This window comes from Sebastes fasciatus, chromosome 9 (assembly GCF_043250625.1).
Source record: "Sebastes fasciatus isolate fSebFas1 chromosome 9, fSebFas1.pri, whole genome shotgun sequence".
NCBI lineage: Eukaryota > Metazoa > Chordata > Actinopteri > Perciformes > Sebastidae > Sebastes > Sebastes fasciatus.
The window spans coordinates 2,889,878-2,909,665 of record NC_133803.1 but is presented as its reverse complement, the minus strand read 5'-3'; the positions used below and the strand labels follow the sequence as shown (position 1 = coordinate 2,909,665).

The 19,788-nt window shown below is 39.8% G+C and overlaps 1 protein-coding gene across 1 annotated transcript; it reads right to left on the bottom strand.

Moving 5' to 3' along the window:
* Positions 1-3,432: 3,432 nt before the first annotated feature.
* LOC141773445 (clathrin heavy chain linker domain-containing protein 1-like) lies at positions 3,433-19,762 on the bottom strand. Its single transcript, XM_074645287.1, has 11 exons — positions 19,448-19,762; positions 15,425-15,612; positions 13,295-13,383; positions 12,590-12,788; positions 12,277-12,392; positions 10,465-10,564; positions 10,275-10,381; positions 7,088-7,259; positions 6,808-7,010; positions 6,525-6,707; positions 3,433-5,014 (listed from the first exon to the last, which is right to left on the bottom strand). Exons 1-11 carry the CDS (start codon positions 19,649-19,651, stop codon positions 4,818-4,820), a joined length of 1,758 nt encoding a protein of 585 aa, XP_074501388.1. The 5' UTR covers positions 19,652-19,762; the 3' UTR covers positions 3,433-4,817.
* Positions 19,763-19,788: the final 26 nt, after the last annotated feature.

Genomic DNA, 19,788 nt, shown 5'->3' with positions numbered 1-19,788 from the left:
TGTACTTTGACTGATTGATTTATTTCCATGTCTTCTACATGGATCTTTAACTGTTGAGGATGATGACTTTTTACCTTCTAGGACGTGTTAGCTTTAGCTCAGTCTGTTAGCATGATGGACGCCATCAACTGCATATTTCACACTCTTTTTTTTTATAAGATTCTCATTTTAAAACAAAGAGTTGGAAATAGAAAGTCACCTGCTATAAACTATAAGCTACCAGGCTCTCTGATCAGATGTGACCTGTTGACAGTCCCTAATGTCAAACTAAACACCTGTCTATATTCCTGGATAAAATAGTGGCGCCCATTCCAGTAGGATGAAGGCCGTCTGCTTTTAGCAGGTCGGGGCGGCCCCAGAAAGAAAACCAGTTATAGACAAAACGAAATAATTACTACAATATTAAGCCAGCCAGCGATACAGTGAAGTACACCTATTCATCTCATCATTACCCCTCACAGCCAAGAGACAATTCATCAATGCAGACTCATCTTGCAAACTCCAAAACTGGAATTCTTTTGTGACTTCCGACTGCTTCATCCTTACCTGACTGGTGCCAACTTGGACTCCTACTAGTGGTGTAATGGATCGGTAAATTTCCAGAAAATGGAAATTTTGCACAATTTCAATAGTGAACATATTTGAGGGGTAAAATTCACATAAAAATACTAGGTATTGTGGCATGTTTTGGTTAAAAGTATGCCCATTTAAAGCAGCAGTAGGCGAGATTGGAGTAAATATGATTAAAAAAAGTTATTTTTATAAAACGTTTGCTATATCCTGACATTAGTGCATGAGACAGGTAATCTAAAAAAAATCATGTGCCTCTGTGTCCTCCGGTGTCCTCCGGTGCTCCTAACGGCATCTGTAGGATTTGACAGGAGGGAGGCAAACAGGACAACGAACAAGACTAGTACCAACAGGACTGGCGAGGGTTGAAACCGGTTTGGGAGAGGTTGACTGCAGACCGGCTTGCGAGTCTTCCCACGGCGCTGAGCAGAGATAAACTCTGCATCACCTCCCGACTGTTTTATCCGTTGTGAGCTCCTCTGAGTTTACAGCAAACTTAAAGGTCCCATATTATGCTCATTTTCAGGTTCATACTTGTATTTTGTTATGTTTACATGCTTTAATGTTTAAAAAAAAACTTTATTTTCCTCATGCTGTCTGCTTGGATATACCTGTATTTACCCTCTGTCTGAAACGCTCTGTTTTAGTGCATTTCAATGGAATTGCAACAGAATTGCGTTGCTAGGCAACAGCTTGGGTCCATGTTTACTTCCTGTCAGCTGATGTCATTCACATACACTGCAACAGGGAATAAACTGGGACCCATTTAGAATGTTTATGTTTAAAACCGTGTAATGGTCTAAATATTGTAGATTTGTGACATCACAAATGGACAGAAATCCTAACGGTTTGTTTCAAAAGCTCAGTTTCTGAATACAGGCTGTGTGTATTTCTCTGTGGATTAAGCGTTCCGATACTTTCACAGTATTTATATAGAACTTAAACCTGCTTTATAATGTAAACGCCATGAAAATGTCACTTTTTACAATATGGAACCTTTAAAGCCTAATTTCCTAATGTTACAGGCCAGCAGAGAGAGAACACATGAAGAGATGGACAGAGAGTATTCTGGGTAAACAGTCGGCCTCTGTTTATAGACTAGTGGGAGTGTGTTTGTTCAGTAGCTTTATTCACAGATTGAGGCCTACTGCCGACACAAAGGCTCTTCTGTTTGACCTGCTGAGTGTGTGTGTGTGTGTGTGTGTGTGTGTGTGTGAGTGAATGAAGACATGTTGGAGGTCCTCATACTGCCTGTAGGGGTTTGGTTCAGACTAGGGTTAGACTGGGGTTAGGGTTAAAGTTAGATCAAGGGTTTAATATGGTGATACTCCAGGAAGTCAGTGTTAATTTAGTCAACAAAATATATGATCAAAATATACTTTATTTTGCGTCAAAACAAGAGTAAAGAAAAAGTGACCGAGTGAAGTGAAGTGAACGAGAACTATGACGATATGTATAAATTTCAACGGAAAAAAACTGCACGATAACTCAGACCCGTTGGGAGGGACCCCGACCGACGTTACTGTCTCTCAGAGGATGTAGCAGGTCCAGTTTTAGAGCTAGAGGGATGCTACAGATATCATATGAAACTAGAAAACATAGGGAATTCATTGGTAAGGATGATAAAGAAGTTGGGTTAAATTTTAGCAAGGAAAAACTGGCATGGCCATCTTTGAAGGGGTCCCTTGACCTCTGACCTCCAGATATGTGAATGTAAATGGGTTCTATGGGTACCCACGAGTCTCCCCTCTACAGACATGCCCACTTTATGATAATCACATAACTGCAGATTCTGAAATGTTCCATTCTGCATAATGAGGTCTTTGACTTCTGGTTCTTTAAGTATATTTTGAAAACCTTTATAGTTTTCAGTAAGGTTCTGAATGCAGGACTTTCACTTGTAACAGAGTATTTCCAGACTGTGGCATTGAGTACTTCTTCCACGTCTGATGCCAGGTCACCTGTTCTTCTAGCTTTTAGTCTTTTGTAGTATTTTATTTATAGAAGATTAGACATATGTTCCAGAAGTTTCCCGTCCTTATTATGAGAAAAATGAGAATGAGAAGTAGGAAACTGTCATTTTAACAATTTTTGTGATTCTCTGCTTTTATAAATAAACAGTTATTTTCATGTTCGACCTCTATATATGTGTGCTTGAAGGCCACTTTAATCTCAGATTGTGAATTTGTTCACCACCTGCTGGCCGTCAGCCATCACTACTTCAGATTTTTACCTGAGTCATCTCACTGAAACCAGGCAACGATCAAAGGTCAAAGGTCGCCTAGATAACAGCGGGATCACATGAACAGGCATGTCTGTGATCAGGATGATCACAATGGGCACAGAATAATAGTTTTCATTGAATAACAAACAGACTTACACATGGAAAAACATCAAATTCAGTGGTTTCTCATTGTGTGGTTCTACTTTTGTGTGATGTGTGACTTTAGTCTGGTTAACCCTCTGAGACCCACAGTAGAGCCGTTTTTGTCTTTTTTAGGGGGGTCCAGGGGGTCTTTAGGGGGAGATAGCAGGTCAGCAGTAGATGTCACATAGAAGTGGTGTACATCATCTGAAAGCTGGAAACCTGAAGATTAATTTGAGATGCAGCTCAACACTGAGTGTCATATTGATCTAGTCATAAATCAGAAATAGACATGAATTAATTAATTAATTAATTAATTGATTAAAATAAATTGTGAAATTTGAAACATTATGATAGAAGTATATGATTTCCATCCCCATGCTCTATTATGTCTCTTAAATTGTTATACAGATTTGGTGCTAAATCTAACAATTTTTTCAAAAATTGATTATACATTACAATAATCCCTCTAAAATACAACATTAATCAATCAATCAATCAATCAAGCTTTATTTATATAGCACCTTTCAAACAAGTCAAAAGCAATTCAACAGTTGTACAGTTTGTACAGTTGTACAGTACAATTGTACGGACGATTGACAAAAAAGTAGAATGTTAAAAATGGATTTAGAGACTAATGCACCAAAACAACCAATATAAAAGTTCATTGAATAAGAAAGCAATAAAAGATGGGTATTTAAGATAATAAAAGATAAATGAAATACAAGGAAATAAAATAACAATAAAAATAAATAAAAGTTATGAAACTACACAGAATAAGCAGATTGTATTAAAATAATGACATTTTTATAAAATAGAATAAAAGAGATAATGATCAGCAATAAAATGTTGATTAAACAAAATATAGTAAAATAAACACTATAATGATGATGATAAATAAAATAAGTATAAACAATAAAACCATAAAATTATAAAATTATAAAACACTAAATAAAAGCCAGACTAAATAGATGGGTTTTTAGTTTACGTTTAAAAATATCAATATTTTCAGCTCCTCTCAGGTCCTCTGGAAGGTTGTACCAGCGGCTGGGAGCGTAAAGGCTGAAAGCAGCATCACCAAATGTTTTTGTTCTGCTTTGTGGAACCACTAAAAGAGAAGAACCGGAGGATCAGTGGGGCCTTCCTGGTTCATAAACCAAAAGCATTTCTGCAAGGTAGTCTGGTGCAAGGCCATGTAGTGCCTTATAAACTAATAAAAGAATTTAAAAATAAATATGAAAACTAACAGGTAACTAGTGTAAAGACTTTAAAATAGGCGTAATGAATTAAGACACCAAGACCTTGAGGAAAACCATAGAAAAAGACACGCTGTTATTTGGCATCAAAAACTTTTGACATTTGGAAATTTCTACAATAACTGCATTTTTGGTGATTGGATGGCGAGCAACTTCTGTTCTGAAAACTGCTCAGAAACCTAAGCTAATATACATAAACCATCCATCCTCTGAATGCTCTAGGTCTCTAGTCTGATCCATCCATCCTCTGAATGCTCTAGGTCTCTAGTTCGATCCATCCATCCTCTGAATGCTCTAGGTCTCTAGTTTGATCCATCCATCCTCTGAATACTCTAGGTCTCTAGTCTGATCCATCCATCCTCTGAATACTCTAGGTCTCTAGTTTGATCCATCCATCCTCTGAATACTCTAGGTCTCTAGTTTGATCCATCCATCCTCTGAATACTCTAGGTCTTAAACACAGAAACTTAATCTTTTACATAACGATTACAAGAACTTGTGTGTTTTTTAAGTGTTTTTCTGCCATAAACAGAAGTTATAACAGGTTATTAATAGCTGATGTTTATTGCTTTGTGGGAAGTTTGGAGTCATTCAGCTGTGGTTATTCTTCCTTTCAGATTAAATTTTCACTCGAAGATGTGCTCCATGAGCCGGGCTCCCTCCAGGTCCGGGGACAAGACCCTGGTCCCGCTCTGGTCCAGCAGGACAGACAGGACAGCCTGGCTCAGGTCAGCCCGGTTCAGCTCAGAGCACAGAGATGCCACGACGATCCAAACGTCCACTGGAGAGCTACTGTCCTGCAGGATCACCTCCTCCAGAACCCCTGAGAGGATCGAGACACACAGCGAGGTCAGAGGTCACCTCAGGTCAGATGTTCATTTGGTTTGCTTCTTCCTCCTGCTTATTTTATCAATGATCAGATTCAGGATTCATCTTTCCTGCCCTGTGATGAGTGGCATCTTCATCACTACATATTAAAATAAGCACTTTTGTTTGTTCAGGACCTTATTTTAGTGAACCTGAGTGTGAAAAGCAAGCAGAGCACCAGAGATGTGTCGGTATCATTGTGGCCAAAAATATCAGTAATGTCACAATATTCATCAAACGTCCCTGTATTACTGCTATTAGAGCTGAAATAGAGCTAAATTACTCGTGTTTTCATGTATGTTCTGCTGCAACGCGCATGAAAACATGGCTATTAATTGTTGAAAAAGGACATTTGTAAAAGCACAGAGCATAATAGCGATGGACCGCAGCACATTTATATTGGGCTATTATAAGCCGATAGCACTGGTGGTACGGGCGCTATAAATACACCCAGCCGTGCAAAGTCATGACAGTAGTTCTGTTGGAGATTTTTATTTTTGGTAGCTTCCGTCCTATATAGGTATAATGTCTGTTCAGAGGATTTTAAAACCATAAAAAGTGTCAGAATTTGGAGATTTATTGTGTTTTTTGACATGAAAATGGTCAAATTTGCACCACACATCGTCTCTCTGCTGTTTCAGGTACCAACTCATAAAGTTCCAACTCCCAGTGTTATCTTGTGTCTTCAACAAACTTATTTCCACCTGTATTTACTACTTCAAAAGTTTTGTCTGCAACATTGATCATAATGAACCATAACCTGCCCTTGACATTTCAGCATGCAATAATCTTGATGTTATGATCTGGGGTGTTTATTGTGTCACCTCTCAGCCAACACTCAGGCCTAAATTAAAAGCAAAAACGAAGGAGGTAAAGTAAAGGTGTCACATATCATTTACACCTTTAATCTACCCGTTCACTCGGTACCCATAGAACCCACATATCTTGAGGTCAGAGGTCAAGGGGCCAGGTTTTCCTCACCAAAATGTAGTATGACATGGTTGGTACCGATGGATTCATTAGGTTTTTTAATTTTCAGGTGATACCAGTATCTTCACTCTAGCTTTAAAACTGAGCCGCTACAACCTAAAAATCGCAAGTTGTGTAAACGTGTTAAAGAAACTAGTGGCGTTGAAAACAAATTTGCGTTAACGCATTATTATGGCGTTAACGTTAACGGCCCTAGTACAGTAGATTCATGACTGAAACTGAATCTGGTCCTGTGTGTTCCTGTGACTTTGGTCTGTGTTTGAGATAAGATGTGGTCTAAAACAGGCAAAAATGCACGATGCAAAAACACTATTTCATGCCAAAATCTGCACGAAAATGCCACTGCGCTGCCTAACCAGCAGCATTTGTTTGGAGCCAGGAATTGACCAAACAGGCACAAACCCAGTGAGGAGAACTGCACCAGAACTGTGTTTGTGTTACTGCTGGCTTTGAGCCTGCTGACAGTTTGTGTTTACCTCGTCCTCTGCTGACAAAGCTGTCCAGGAGCTGCAGAGCAAGCTGCTGCTGCTGAGGGTCGGCCAGCAGAGCGGAACAGGTCACGCCCACTGACAAGATGGCCGCTCGGCCCTGCTGAGGCGCCGTCAAGAGCTGGAGGAGAGAGAGGCTGGGCGAGCAACACAGAACCCACATACAGTCCTCTGAGAGAGAAAGAGATTCATACACAGATTATTGTGTGAGTTATGCAAGAAAACACACACACACACACACACACACACACACACACACACACAGACAGACCAGCTGTGAAGTACTCGCAGTGGTTCATGAACTTGGCGGCGCTGTGGATCAAGCCTCTCCGGCACATGCTCAGTGCGCTCTTCCTGCCCGACCTGCAGGCCTCGTAGGCCTCGGTGGCCATCGCCAGACACACGTCGGCCACGCTGGAGTTCTCCTGAGCATGCTCAGTCAGGACGTCGCCCACATCCTCAGAGAAGGTCAGTCTGCGAGGATAAAGGGCGTAAAGAGCCGAGCAGCATCAGCAGATCCTAAAAAGTCGCTGATGAGCGGGTGTGTTTACTTGTGGTTGTTGACGGCGTGGGCGACGAGCTGCGTGGCGCCATGCTGCAGGGCACAGTGGACGAGCTGCAGGGAGAGAGCAGCCGGCAGCTCCTTACTGGCCACAACTGTCATCAGCAGGGCCTGGAGGAAGAGGAAGAGAGGGGGGAGAGACCCCGGGGACCCCTTCACACCTGGGAGAGAGAAGATGTGTTTTAATAACAAACATGAAGCAATAAACAGAAACAAAGTCTGTCTTGTTAAGCTGACGGAGGTCTGGAGAGAATCCGTTTTATTGACAGCGAGTTAGAAGAACATCTGTGATTAGTTGATTAGTTTTAAGTCCTTTAATGATGTCACCCCACTGTGTCAGTTACAGTTCTGCTTGCTATATTAGTTTTATTAGACCCCTGAGGTTGAAGCTGTTGTATACGACAGAAAATGACTCTACTTCCTCTTTTTAGATTATCTCTAGAACGCTGCGGTGTAGAGACTTACTTTAACATGCAGCTGCTTCGTCACCAACGTAGCTTTCTAACGTGGTGTCAACTGTGATCGTATTCCTTTCAGATGTTTTGTAATCCAACTTGGAACAACAGTGTTTTTTCAGAGACTTCATAAAAGTAATAAATTCAATAATGAAAGTCTTCTGTGAGCTAACTTTTTGTAGAAAAATGGACAGAAAAACGACAGGCCTTTTCTGTAAGAAATGTGAATATCTTTTGATGAACGTTGGTTAAAATGATCATTTTTTCCCCCCCGATTCCCAAGACTTGGGAAAACATTTTTCAAAAGCCCAAAATCGTATTCCTTATTATTCTCTGTGTGGTTTGAATACATTTCTGCGAAATTCAATTTCCGTATTGTTTTTTCTCTCGTCTTTATGGTCATTTTGATGATTTATACATTCAGGTGACATCACTGCAGCCTGCATAATCTGACAGCCCAGTTTGTCCTGAAAAAAAAAGATGTGTATGTCATGATTAGAAATGTATCTCTTCACCTTAGCCTTTTAATGCATTCTGCCACTTTATGGTCACACTGTGATTGTGTGTTAAATGAGCATTATTTTTATTGATGTCTATGATGCTACTTTATACTATTACCTTTTTTTTCTTACTTTCTGCATTGCTATTTTATACTATTTTATACTATTTTATACTATTTTGTGCTCATTTTAAGTCTATTTTTACTGCTGTGAAGCACTTTGGTCTGCAACTGGAAAATCACAGCCTCATGAAACTACAGCCTCAAACTAGAGACCTAAAGCATTCAGAGGATGGATGGATCAAACTAGAGACCTAGAGCATTCAGAGGATGGATGGATCAAACTAGAGACCTAGAGCATTCAGAGGATGGATGGATCAAACTAGAGACCTAGAGCATTCAGAGGATGGATGGATCAAACTAGAGACCTAGAGCATTCAGAGGATGGATGGATCAGACTAGAGACCTAGAGCATTCAGAGGATGGATGGATCAAACTAGAGACCTAGAGCATTCAGAGGATGGATGGATCAGACTAGAGACCTAGAGCATTCAGAGGATGGATGGATCAAACTAGAGACCTAGAGCATTCAGAGGATGGATGGATCAAACTAGAGACCTAGAGCATTCAGAGGATGGATGGCTTTCCTAGCTACATTGACAAAAAGGGGGTTTCTGAGCAGTTTACACAAGTGCTCGCCATCCAATCACCAAAAAATGCAGAAATCTCCAAATGTCAAAAGTTTTTGATCCCAAATCACAGCATGTCTTTTTCTATGGTGTTCCTCGAGGTCTTGGTGTCTTAATGTGGGATTTTGGAGGGAATATTGGACATTTTTATCAATTCTCGAGTGGTATCAACCCAAAAATTGCTGCAACAACTTACGAGACATAATAGAGCATGGGAATGGCCATCACAACCTTCTATCATCATGTTGTTAGCCCTTATAAACTTTTATAATTTATTTAAAGGTCCCATATTATAAAAAAGTGAGATTTTCAAGTTTTTTTTATTAAAAAGCAGGATTAAGTCTTATATAAATACTGTAAAAGTATCGAAACACTCGATCTACAGGGAAATACACACAGCCCGTTTTCAGGAACTCCATCAGGATTTCTGTCCATATGTGATGTCACAAATATCCAATATTTAGACTTTACATAGATTTAAACGTAAACATTCTAAATGTGTCCCAGTTTATTCCTGGTTGCAGTGTATGTGAATGACATCAGCTGACAGGAAGTACACATGGACCCAAGCTGTTGCCTAGCAACACAATTTTGTTGCAAATTTGTCGCAATGCCGTCAAAATACGCTAAAACAGAGCGTTTAAGACAGAGGATAAATACAGGCATATTCAGACAGACAGTATGAGGAAAATAAAGTGTTTTTTGAACATAACAGCATGTAAACATGTTCTAGTAGAAACACAAAATACAAGTATGATCCTGAAAATTAGCATAATATGGGACCTTCAAATGAATTGATTAATTCATGTTTATTTCTGATTTATGACTAGAACAACTTGACCCTCAGTGCTGAGCTGCATCAAATTAATCTTCAGGTTCCCAGCTTTCAGATGATGTACACCACTTCTAAGTGACATCTACTGTTGATCTGCTATCTCCCCCTAAAGACCCGCTGGACCCCCCTAAAAAGGACAAAATCGGGTCAACAAACATAAGGCTTTGATCGAAGAGACCGCGTTCCGTGTGTCACGTTACAATCAGCTGTTCGTTCAGGGTTCAACGCTCAGTGTGATTTTCACTATACAAATGTAGTAGTTTTAAACCTAACCTTGTATTTCTTTCCTAAACCTAACTATAGTGGTTTTGTTGCCTAATCCTAAAGTGACGCTGAGGGTAACTATTGTGGTTCTAATGCCAAAAATAAAGTGACGCCAAGGGGTGTGACAAAGCGGCGGTTTGTGATGAGGGGATGAGAGCGTCACCTGCCTTCAGATCAGCCAGTAGCAATATCCAATTACAATACCCAGGTTTCAACCAGTAAAGGGCAGTTGCTATGCATATTTATAACACAGTATGTAGAATTAAAGTACTTTGCACTAAAATGTCAACATTTGGACCTGAATCCATCAACAACAAAGTGTCTTGGTGGTTTAGTTACTCTTTTAATAGAGGACTTAAATAACGTTATCCACAGAAAACACGCATCATGGGTATTATCTCTTACATACATGTTTGTGTGTGTCTGTTTCCCACCTTTAAACAGCTCCATGGTTTCGAGGTTCCTCAGGACTCCTCGAGGAGATCCGGCAGCGAGGAGAGCAGCTTCCTCATACTGAGCCGAATCAAAGAGCTCAATGAACCTGACGGAGAGAGAGAGAGAGGATTCAGAGAGAGTCTGAAGAGTTCAGATAAACTGATCAGGACTTGTTTGTGAACGCAGCACCTGTTCAAGTAATCTGACAGGAGTTTGGACTCGTCGACTCCAGTCGGCTCTTCGTGCTCAAACAGTTCTGCATCGATGCTGCGGGCCTCGTCGTCTGTCACTGCAGGGCCAACGGGTAGATTAAAGGTGTAAATGATATGTAACACCTTTACTTTACCTCCTTCGTTTTTGCTTTTAATTTAGGCCTGAGTGTTGGCTAAGAGGTGACACAATAAACACCCCAGATCATAACATCAAGATTATTGCATACTGAAATGTCAAGGGCAGGTTATGGTTAATTATGATCAATGTTGCAGACAGAACTTTTGAAGTAGTAAACACAGGTGGAAATAAGTTTGTTCAAGATTCAAGAGTTTTATTTGCCATTTGCATCTAAGTACATTGGAATTCTGAGCAGGTTACACCGAGTCAAATTTAAGAAAGGAAAAAAAAGGTAGAAAAGGCACAAGGTAATTACAGTACAAAATAATTAGCACATTCAACTCAACACAATAAATAAATTACTTATTAAAATATAAAACGCCCTCAGTTGAAGACACAAGATAACACTGGGAGTTGGAACTTTATGAGTTGATACCTGAAACAGCAGAGAGACAATGTGTGGTGAAAATTTTACCATTTTCAAATCAGAAAACACAATAAATCTCCAAATTCTGACACTTCTTATGGTTTTGAAATCCTCTGAACAGACATTGTACTTATAGAGGACGGAAGCTACCAAAATCTAAAATAAATAAATAGATGACTTGATAATAAATTATATTTGCCATTAAATGTACCAAAAATAATCAGGGCTGTCAAAGTTAACAGAATAATAGCGCGTTAACGCAGAATCGTTTTAACGCCACTAATTACTTTAATGCATTAACGCAATCGATCTTTCGGAGGTCGTAGCAGGCTCAGTTTTAAAGGTAGAGTGAAGATACCATTTTCAAAGGGGTCCCTTGACCTCTGACCTCCAGATATGTGAATGTAAATGGGTTCTATGGGTACCCACGAGTCTCCCCTTTACAGACATGCCCACTTTATGATAATCACATGCAGTTTGGGGCAAGTCATAGTCAAGTCAGCACACTGACACACTGACAGCTGTTGTTGTCTGTTGGGCTGCAGTTTGTTATGATTTGAGCATATCTTTTATGCTAAATGCAGTACCTGTGAGGGTTTCTGGACAATATCTGTCATTGTTTGTGTTGTTAATTGATTTACAATAATAAATAGAAACATACATTTGCATAAAGCAGCATATTTGTCCACTCCCATGTTGATAAAAGGATTAAATACTTGACAAATCTCCCTTTAAGGTACATTTTGAACAGATATGTGACAAAATGTGTGATTAATTTGTGAATAATCGTGATTAACTATGGACAATCATGCGATTAATCGCGATTAAATATTTTAATCGATTGACAGCCCTACAAATAATATAAAAAATGAATGCAGGCATTAATTGATTGATGAAATGTGACATAAATAGATTTTTTTTTTTATTCACCTTTGTATTAAGTCCCCTATTTACTGACTTTCGTATTTAATTTTCCCTTTTAGATCTTTATTTAATATAATAAAATAAATAATATATAATTATTATTTTGCATTTATTTTATATATTTAAAATTATTTTTTAATGTATTTATTCAGTGCAAATGAGGGGGCTGTCATTCAAAGTGTGCCATGGGGTCAACGTTTGGCCTATTGGTTGATCATCAGAGTGCATAGATTGACTACTCATGCCTTGCTCCCATTTAAAACTCCCTGATGTTTTTGTGAATTGACTCTCAAAGTGTTTTGTTTGCAGCAGTGTCTCACCGCTGGTCTGTCTGACGTTCTCCAGTGTGGAACCCAAGAGTTCCTCCAGTGGAACTTGCTGCTTCTCGTCCTCCCAGCTGGACAGACGGTCGGACACTAACCTCAGACGCTTGTATCTGCAGACAGACAGAAAAACACAGCAACCTGATCATTCATTTGGAGAATATTGACGACAGCGGCTCAACAGGCCTTCCTCGGTAGGTATGAATGTGTGGCAGTTGTAAATTCGGTAGGTTGATGTTTTATAAAGCTACATTAGTTGTTCAGGTGCTTCACTTTCATCTAAATATGGGCCACTTCACAGGACTCTTACAGGACTATCAGTTGGTTGTTCTTGGTGCTCAGCTGGTCTCTGTGGTCCTCGGCGGTCTGCAGCTTGGCGTCCAGCTCAGCTTTGACCTCAAGAGAGACGCAGTCACTCTTCCTGTCCAGTAGAGCAGCTTTCTGGGCTTCGAGTTGCTTCAGGTGTCTGTCCAGAGCCTCGGGATCCTCTGATTCAGCTACCGTCAAACCTGGGAGACGAGACAGATGTGAGGCTGAACCATGGACCCCTCACTATTAGCATGGGCAGATTATGAGACAATGGGCCCTGGACCACCCATCTCTCCTACAAGACACCCAGACTGAGACTACGTCTACATTAAAGGCAGGGTGGGCAATCCTGAGAAACCAGCAAGAGTACACTAGATAGTTCTGAGTAACAATCTAATATCTTTAAATTCTGACTTGAACCTCCGCTGATTAATGCGCTTTGATGTGCGCTTTGATATGGACTGAATGAGTGCGGAAATAAATCTCTGTATGGAGGAGGAGACAGAGAGAAACTCAGGGTTTGTTAAAGAAAACCTGCCAGTGAGCAGGTTAGGTGCACAGAGCCAGTTACCATGGTAACTGACCCAGAACCGCTATTTCTGCAACTGAAAAATCCAGAGTCTCCCTCATCTCCGTCTTAACTAACTCAGAATTTTCACTAATCCCGCTTTCTGAAACAGGGCTCAGGGCTGAGTATGAGTAGTACCAAGTATCCATGTGCTCTGCTCTTTAGATGATTTCAGTGTCTCCATCTCCTCTCCAAGTTCTGCTGTTTGCCTCTGAATGACACCGATTCTGGGGAGAGACAAAGAGAGGCATGCAGTAGGAAATGGATGGTAAATTGTATTTAAAACTTCACTACAATCCCTCACACAAAAAACATTTTCAAACATCGCCAGCAAATCAGGAATTCACACAAAAGGTTTATTTTCCAATTGTAAGTGTTTTAGAGTGGCAATCATGACGTTTTTGTTTCAGACCATCCAGGTCTCTTTTGTATAAAACATAATGTAGCTCAAGAAACGTCCTGCATAAAAATAAATTGAATTATATATACCTGTTCACTCTCTGTCACACATGAGTTAATGCTGTCCCTAGCCCATAACCTTAAAGCCCCTGAAAACATGTTTCACACCTTAAGTTTTTCCTCAATAACATGAAACATTCAGGACTAAATGGCAGCAAAGTTAAAACTTTGAAAAATACATTTTATTTTCTAATTTCTCCACTCGAAAACGAAGCTAATCTGCTTCATCAGTAGTGTTTTGGTGAGGTTTGATCAGATGTATTTGTGTCAAAAATATAAATACAATTTGTACAAAAATACTATGGGTTGAATGTAACTAAGTACATTTACTCTCAGTACTGTACTAAAGTACAAATTTGAGGTACTTGTATTTTACTTGAGTATTTTTTTCTTTTCATGCCATTTTTTACTTCTACTCCACAACATTTATCTGACAGCTTTAGTTAATTTACTATTTAAGATTTTTACACACAACATATGAAGAGTAGATCAAATATGATGTTTTGTTATTAATTCAACTTCCCAAAAGTTTATACAAGTACAGCTGAAACCATCAGTTAATTAGACGTTACTCCACCGCCGCAAAACACAAATACAGAAATTAGGGCTGTCAAAGTTAATGCGATAATAACGCGTTAACGTAAATTCATTTTAACAGCACTATTTTCTTTATCGCATTAATGCAACTTGTGATTTTTAGGTTGTAGAGGGCTCAGTTTTTAAGAGAGTGAAGATACCGGTATCATCTGAAACTAGAACAACCTAATGAACCCATCAGTACCAACCATGTCATACTAGCTTGTGAAGGAGGTTAAATAACACTCCAAAGGGGTCCCTTGACCTCTGACCTCTAGATATGTGAATGTAAATGGGTTCTATGGGTACCCACGAATCTCCCCTTTACAGACATGCCCACTTTATGATAATCACATGCAGTTTGGGGCAAGTCATAGTCAAGTCAGCACACTGACACACTGACAGCTGTTGTTGCCTGTTGGGCTGCAGTTTGCCATGTGATGAGTTGAGTATATTGTTTTATGCTAAATGCAGTACCTGTGAGGGTTTCTGGATCAATATCTGTCATTGTTCTGTGTTGGTAATTGATTTCCAATAATAAATATAAACATACATTTGCATAAAGCAGCATATTTGCGCACTCCATGTTGATAAATGGTAAATGGACTTGCATTCATACAGCGCTTTTCTAGTCTTCTGACCACTCAAAGTGCTTTACACTACATGTCAGCATTCACCCATTCACACACTGATAGCAGAGGCTGCCATGCAAGGAGTCCACCTGCCCATCAGGATCTAATCTAAATTCTAATCAGCATTCACACACCGATGGCTATACCTTTGGGAGCAATTTGGGGTTAAGTGTCTTGCTCAAGGACACTTCGACATGTGACCCGGAGCAGCCGAGGATCGAACCGACCTTCCGATTGATGGACGACCTGCTCTACCCTCTGAGCCACAGCATTAATTATTAATAGTATTAAATACTTGACAAATCTCTTTTTAAGGTAAAAAAAACAACTGTGTGATTAATATGCAATTAATTGCGATTAACTATGGACAATCATACGATTAATGGCGATTCAATATTTGAATGGATTGACAGCCCTAACAGAAATATCTCAGATTAAATAACCCAAACTGTTGTATTATGTGTTCATGTAAGAACTCACCACTCGTAGTAAGAAGCTAAAATAGATTTTCAGGACCTTTAACTGAAGTTTGAATCCTCCTTCAAAGTGACAAGTGGACAAAATGTCCTCACAAAATAGCTCAGTACACTAGCACACACACCTGTCTCTCAGGTGGGCGGCTCGTCTCTGGCAGGTCACTAGTGATTCTGGGTGTGATGTCGAGGCCGCCAGTGTTCGCCGGGCTGTCCTGGCCTCATCCTCCCTCATTTGCAGCACCCTGATTACATCATCATACTCCGCCTTTATGGTCAGCAGAAGCCTCTTATAGGCCGTCGCTCGTCCAATCACCTGTGGGAAACAAGACCAGGAGGAACAACAAGAGAGTCACACTCAGAGTACAAAACACGGCTATTTAGTATCAGCAAGTAGTGTAGAAAATACTGAGAAGTCACAAGTAAAAGTCCTGCATGCAGAATGGCTCATTTTAGAATTATATATATATTATTGGATTATAATTATTGATGCATTAATGAGTTTATCACTTTAATGTTGCAGCTGGTAAAAGTGGAGCTCATAACCTCATAACCTACTTTATATACTGCTGGGTAGTTTAATCATCATCATCATTTATTAGTATATCATTATTTGAAGTCATCATCTGAATCTGTAAAGCAACTAAAGCTGTCAGAGTAGTAAAAAGTACAATATCTCCCTCTGTAGAGTAGAAGTATAAAGTAGCATGAAATGGAAATACTAGAGTAAAGTACAAGTACCTCAAAATTGTACTCTTTTTTTTTACACTAACTCCTCCTGCTACTGTAAAGTCAACACACGTCAAAGACAAGCAGTACTGGAAGAAGTACTCAGAAGTTTTACTTTAGCAATACCATGATGTAAAAATATTCCAGTAAAAGTAAAAGTCACACTTCAAAATACATACTTATAGTATCAAAAGTTACTCAGAATGGCCCATTCCAAAGCCTGTTGATCTTTAACTGCATTTAAGCAGCGGTGCTACTTAAATAAAAATGGCAATATACCCCAGTGTCAAAATAATAAGTCAAAATATTCAAAATCTTACTTAAGCAGAAGTATGAAAGTATTAGAATCAACTACTAATGAATAACTCAAAACAAGGTAAAGAGTACAATCCAAAACGCACTGGAGTAGAAGAATAAAGTAGCATCAAATGTCAAATTTATCTATAATTTAAGTAAAGAATCACCACTTTGAGAAACAAGGAATATTCTCACCTAAGACATTAGATATACTCATGCTGACCACTTTCCAAAATACACTCTTAGTATTTATCAGTGGTGGAAGAAGTATTCAGATATTTGATATCAGTAAAAGTAGCATTACTGCATGTAAAAACAATAAGTAAGTAAGTAAAAGTCCTTATTAGTAATAGCATCAAAATAAACTTAAAGACAAGTACCAAAAGTACTCATTATGCAGAATGGACCATTTCAGAATAATATATAGACCTATTATTTATTGGATTATAATTTTTGATGCTGATGTTCATCACTTTAATGAGGCAGCTGGTAAAGGTGGAGCTCATTTTAATGACTTTAAATACTGCTGGGTAGTTTAATCTGATACATCATAATATAGCCATATTAGTTGTTATATTTGGTTTTAATGGTCCCATACTGTAAAAAGTGAGATGTCCATGTCTTTTATGTTATAAAAGGAGGTTTAAGTGATATATAAATACTGTGAAAGTATCAAAACACTCAATCCATAGAGAAATACACACAGCCCGTATGAAACAAGTCGTTAGGATTTCTGTCCATTTGTGATGTCACAAATCTACAATATTTAGACCATTTCACAGATTTAAACCAAGCCAAGGAAGTGGCCGGGCGACTATCCCGACTTTCGTAGTGGCCAAACGGCAGAACTGCAACTTCCGTGTCAGTCACGTGATGCCATTGGGCCCAAAAAACACTTTTTCCCATAGACTTACATTGGGAAAGAGACGTCTGTAACTCAGCGGATATTTTTTTTTGAGGTGAATCAACCTCCCAGTACGAACACTCTAATAGCCCTTATTTATTAAAAATGTTAAAGTTGTAAAATGCACTATTAGTCGATCCAGAGTTATTTCCCTTCCTCCATTCATGTGAGTGAGACCAAGACCGAGGCTGGAGCGCAAGCCGTGACGACGGCATGCCGTTAGGATCCCGTGACCGAGTCATGTGACCGAGCGGACGCTACTGCGCATGTCCCAGTTGCCCATGGTCCGCCAAGATACGGGTACTTTTCCAGACGGAAGTCGAGCCATTTAGGCTTCATGCGCCAATGAGCAACTCTCATAGGAATGACCGGAGCCCCGCCTCCAACGCTGTATCCAGTTCTTTTAATACATCCATGTTTTAAACGTAAACATACTCAATGGGTCTTTCCCATTAGTGCTTTTATACGGCTTGACTCCTCGACTCCTCGGCTCCTCGACTCCTCGACTCGCGTCTTAGTCCCGCCCCCGGGAGATGCGAGCGGAGGAGGCGAGGAAAAGACTCGAGGAGAGAGGAAACGAGTAAATATGTTTTTAGAGACATGAGACGTCGTTTCCTCTGAAGCGTCACGTGAAGCGACGTCCGTTTCTGATGACAGCAGCAGCTGATAACAGCTGGATCAGCTGTCAGTTGGCTTCAAAAGCTGTTTATGTCTGAACTGATCTAATAGTAATAAAGAAACAGTTATCAGAGCAGCAGTGTTTCCTCTCTGTAGCCTGTTACCTGTTTAACAAACACCTGCACATGAATAACAGCTGCAGTCTGTATTTCTACTGTGGACTGAGTCCTGCTTAGAGAACCAGGAACCATCTCTACTGGCACAATATCTTTATATTATTTATTCATTATTAGCGTCTGTATTAATTTATATTCTGACAGTAGAAGTTATGTATTAGTCTGAATGTTTGAGGGGAAAGTGAAATGATATAACTCATATCAAACCCGACGCTCAGGAATTATCAGCCTCATGTGACTGAATGGAAATGAGGATAAATTATGTAAAAGGTATAAAAGACAGACTCTCCTTCTCTCTCTGACTTTAACTGGATACTTAATAAAAGTGAATGAGTGAAATAACAGATCATCAAAAGAAAACTCTTTCTAATAAATGAAGAAAGTTATTTTAAGTCTGTTCATTGTCAGCTTTTATAAACCCCTCTCAGTGTCAGACTCCTTCAGTGACGGTGTGTGAAGCAGAGAGACTGCTTGTCCTTCTGCTGCTGGAACACTTCACCATCAACATGCTCCGTTTGCTGTTCACACCTACAGTTAACACAGATTATAACTAGACGATGAATCAGAAGACAACTAAAATATAAAACTGTTAATCTGTGATCCGTCTTCACTCTGGTATGAAACTCTAGTGATGTTGATGTATCTGATCAGTCTGATCGGGCGCAGCGTCCAATCAATAACTGATATCCAATAAGGGGGCGTGTCGGTCGGTGATAAACTTCCGTGCAGGAAACACTGGAGGATGCACTGGTGTATCCTCGCTCATAGCTCCTCCAGCAAGCCTCCTCGCTCCTCGATCCTCGCTCCTCGATGCGCATTTTATGAATTGGGACGTCCTTCAAGATGGAGGTCACAGCCGGAGGATCGAGGAGCGAGGAGTCGAGGAGGCGAAAAATGCTGAAATGAGATGCAGCTACGGTGTCCCAGTTTATTTCCTGTTGCAGTGTATGTAAATAACATCAGCTGACAGGAAGTAAACATGGACCCAAGCTGCTTCCTAGCAACGCAATTCTGTTGCAATTCTGTTGCAATTCCGTTGAAATGCACTAAAACAGAGCGTTTCAGACAGAGGGTAAATACAGGTATATTCAGGCAGACAGCATGAGGAAAATAAAGTGTTTTTTTAAACATAACAGCATGTAAACATGTTCTAGTACAAAACACAAAATACAAGTATGAACCTGAACATGAGCATGATATGGGACCTTTAATAGTTTGAATATAAAAAGTAACTAAAGCTTTGATAAATAGATGTTGTGGAGTAAAGAGTTCCCTCTGAGATGAGGAGGAGTAAATTAGAAGTCTAAAGGACGTTAGAATCACTCGAGCAGAGAACAAGTAGCTTTTCATCAACATTGTAATCAAGTAGTTCCAGTACTTGAGTAAATGTACTTTACATTCCTCCAGCAGCAGCAGCAGACAGCTACCTTATCAAACACGTGGCGGTATGTGATGTACCGGAGCTCGTCCGGTCCCTCCTCTGGACACCGCAGGTACCGTTTCTCCTGCTCGGTGAACTCCTCCAGAGACCTGAAGAACCTCTCATCGCTCTCACAGATCAAGATGTCCGGAGTTGAACGTCCTTCTTCTGTTCCTGAAGATGAACTGCTGGAGTTTGGTGGCTCAGACATATTATGATATTTTATCTCAACGTTTTTCGGCACAAAATAAAATATTTGTTGATATTTTCAATCTACCAACTTTCAACTGCTCTGCGGCAACGTTGCTATGGTTACCGCCAAAGTGTATCTGGGAAATTAGGTTGTTA